The sequence below is a fragment of the Arachis duranensis genome, chromosome 1, assembly GCF_000817695.3.
Source record: "Arachis duranensis cultivar V14167 chromosome 1, aradu.V14167.gnm2.J7QH, whole genome shotgun sequence".
In the NCBI taxonomy this organism is placed as follows: Eukaryota; Viridiplantae; Streptophyta; class Magnoliopsida; order Fabales; family Fabaceae; genus Arachis; species Arachis duranensis.
The window spans coordinates 82,614,001-82,616,455 of NC_029772.3; the positions used below are offsets into that span (position 1 = coordinate 82,614,001).

Sequence of the window (2,455 nt, forward strand, 5' to 3'; positions counted from 1 at the left end):
TCCCACCTAACCTATATAATGACCTATATAAATTCAAACTACTCTAACTACCCATTCTTCAGTTTTCTTACATACTCATGCATTCTATTCTTTAATTCATAACACTTATGCATTGATTCCTTTTTGTTGAACTTCACCTTGGGGCATTTTGTCCCCTTTTTATTATTTTTTCTTCCTTTCTTTCTTTCTTTCTTTTTCTTTTCTTTTTTTTATTCTTTTATTTTTCTCATTTTCACTCTTATTTCTTTTTCTTTTCAACTATATACAAGAACATCAATGCATAGGGTCTTATACATTCAATCAATACATGAATATGTTCCCAATTCTAAAATATGAAAGTGTACTACCCTTTTTATCCCATCCAATGTTCCCAAGCCTCACCAACTTTGAATAATAAATACTCTCACTAGCCTAGACTAATCAAAGATCCAAACAAGGACTTTCATTGGTTTTCCGCCTTGGGCTTGTAATGTGCTAAAATGAAAACAAGTTGGTTAAGCATAGGCTCAAAATTGGCTAACAATGGGGAGTAAAAGGTAGGCTATTTGGGTAAGTAGGCTAATGAAATAATGGCCTCAATCATACAAATGTACAAATACAAGAAATAAATGGACATATAGAATCAAGCAAATCAAGGATCACAATCATAGAAAGAGAACAATTTCACACAAGAATGGAAAATAAGTGGTTATAAAATGTAACCACATCAATAGGCTCAAGTCTCACAAGCTTGTGTTCTTAATTCAATACATGCTTCACAGAGTATAAAATTCAAGCAAGTTTCACCAAAAATTTTCTTTCAATCAATTGGGTTGGTGCCCTATAATTAAATTTCTTGAAAAATTTCAATATTTGACTAAGCATTGTTGTGATTGAAAAATTCAAAAATTTTCTTAGTTCACCCTTTCCTTTTCTGCTTAAAACCAATTTCTCATGCAAAAAGGGTGACTAAGTGTTTGCAATTCAAAGGATGATTTCTAATCACAACCACAAACTAAAAAGAAAGATATGCAAAGAGGTATAAAGAAAAATCCAGCTAAAAGTATGGAATCTATCATCTAAAACATCTAAAAATATCCATAAGGATCAAAATATCTAAAATCCAAAATAAGCAGTAAAAGTATCCAAAGTAAACTCAAAATGCATCAAAATATATACAAGAGATATGCACAACTAAGAAAGTAGCCAAAATGTTCACCGGTTCCCTCCCCACACTTAAGATCAAGCATCGTCCTCGATGCTAAACTGGAGGATCAGTAGAAGGGACAACGGTAGGTGCTGAATCTGTCTGAGGCGGTGGGATCGGCTCCGCATGGGGCTGTGGTGGCTCTGTAGTGGCTGGGGCATCCTGCTGAGTCGGTGCCTCCGCATCCTCCTCCTGATGATCCGGCTCATCGGAGGCCGGAGAGTCGGGAAGCGGAGGTAACTCAGAACCCAGAGAAATAAGCGCCTGGTCCATCCGATCTAATCGGCGTCTGACATGGAGTCTCTCTCGCTCCAAAAACCAGAATAGACGCTGGACCAATAGGTAAGTAGGCTCAGGGACTGAAGGTGGAGCTGTAGATGAAGATGGAGCTGCTACTATAGAAGAGGATGGTGCTGCTGTAGGGGCTGATGGTGAGAGAAGGGACGGCCGTGTGGTGGTGGCCGGCGCTGCTGCCGCGGCGGTTATGGAGAAGAAGAAGAAGAATGGAGGTTGGGAGGGAGACGAAAGAAGGTGCGCGACTGCGCAGTGCGCTTCGCGCATTAGGGTTATCCTATTTTTGAATCGACGCGGGCGCGCACCTTGCGCGTCCGCGTACATTGAGGAAAATGGAGATCCACGCGTGAGCGTGTAGTGTGCTCTAGCGTGGGTTGGCAATTTATGCAAGGGCGCGCACGCGTACATGGGGTTGGATCTGAGGCTTAGAGTGGGCTTGACACACGCCCAACTCTCGGGGCGAATGCCTAGAGTGGCGGCAGCATGTAAGGGCGCGCGCGTCCGCGTACATTAATAATTTGTGATAAGGTGCGCTAGCGCGATGCGTGCGCTCGCTTCTGTTCCACCTTGGACATATGAGCGCGCACGCGGTAGGTGCACGTCCGCGCAGATCGAGTTGGGCCAGAGGCTTAAAGCTGGCCCAGATCTGGCTCAACTCTCTGGGGCTTGGCTCAAAAACTTGCAGCAGCGGATCGACGCGGGCGTGGCAAGTGCGCGTCCGCGTGAACTTCCATGTTCCCATAATGTGTGCGCACGCACGTAGTGCGTGTCAGCGTGGGTTATGTTGGGCTCAGGGCATAATGTTTGCCCAAGAGAGGCCCAACTCTCGGGTACGTGGGTGATGATGCATCCGCACAGGGACGCGTGCACGTACATTGTGCGCGCGCGTCCACCCCCCTTTTTTTTCAGAAAAATTATGCTGGGTGCTCCCCATACTGTTCACAACTCTTTATTCAATCAACCATCATACAATTC

General features: G+C 44.2%; 1 protein-coding gene across 1 annotated transcript; it reads right to left on the bottom strand.

Moving 5' to 3' along the window:
* Positions 1 to 1,240: 1,240 nt before the first annotated feature.
* LOC107492702 (predicted GPI-anchored protein 58) lies at positions 1,241 to 1,747 on the bottom strand. The gene has a single exon (XM_016113757.1). It carries the CDS (start codon positions 1,745 to 1,747, stop codon positions 1,241 to 1,243), a length of 507 nt encoding a protein of 168 aa, XP_015969243.1.
* Between the last annotated feature and the right edge of the window lie 708 nt (positions 1,748 to 2,455).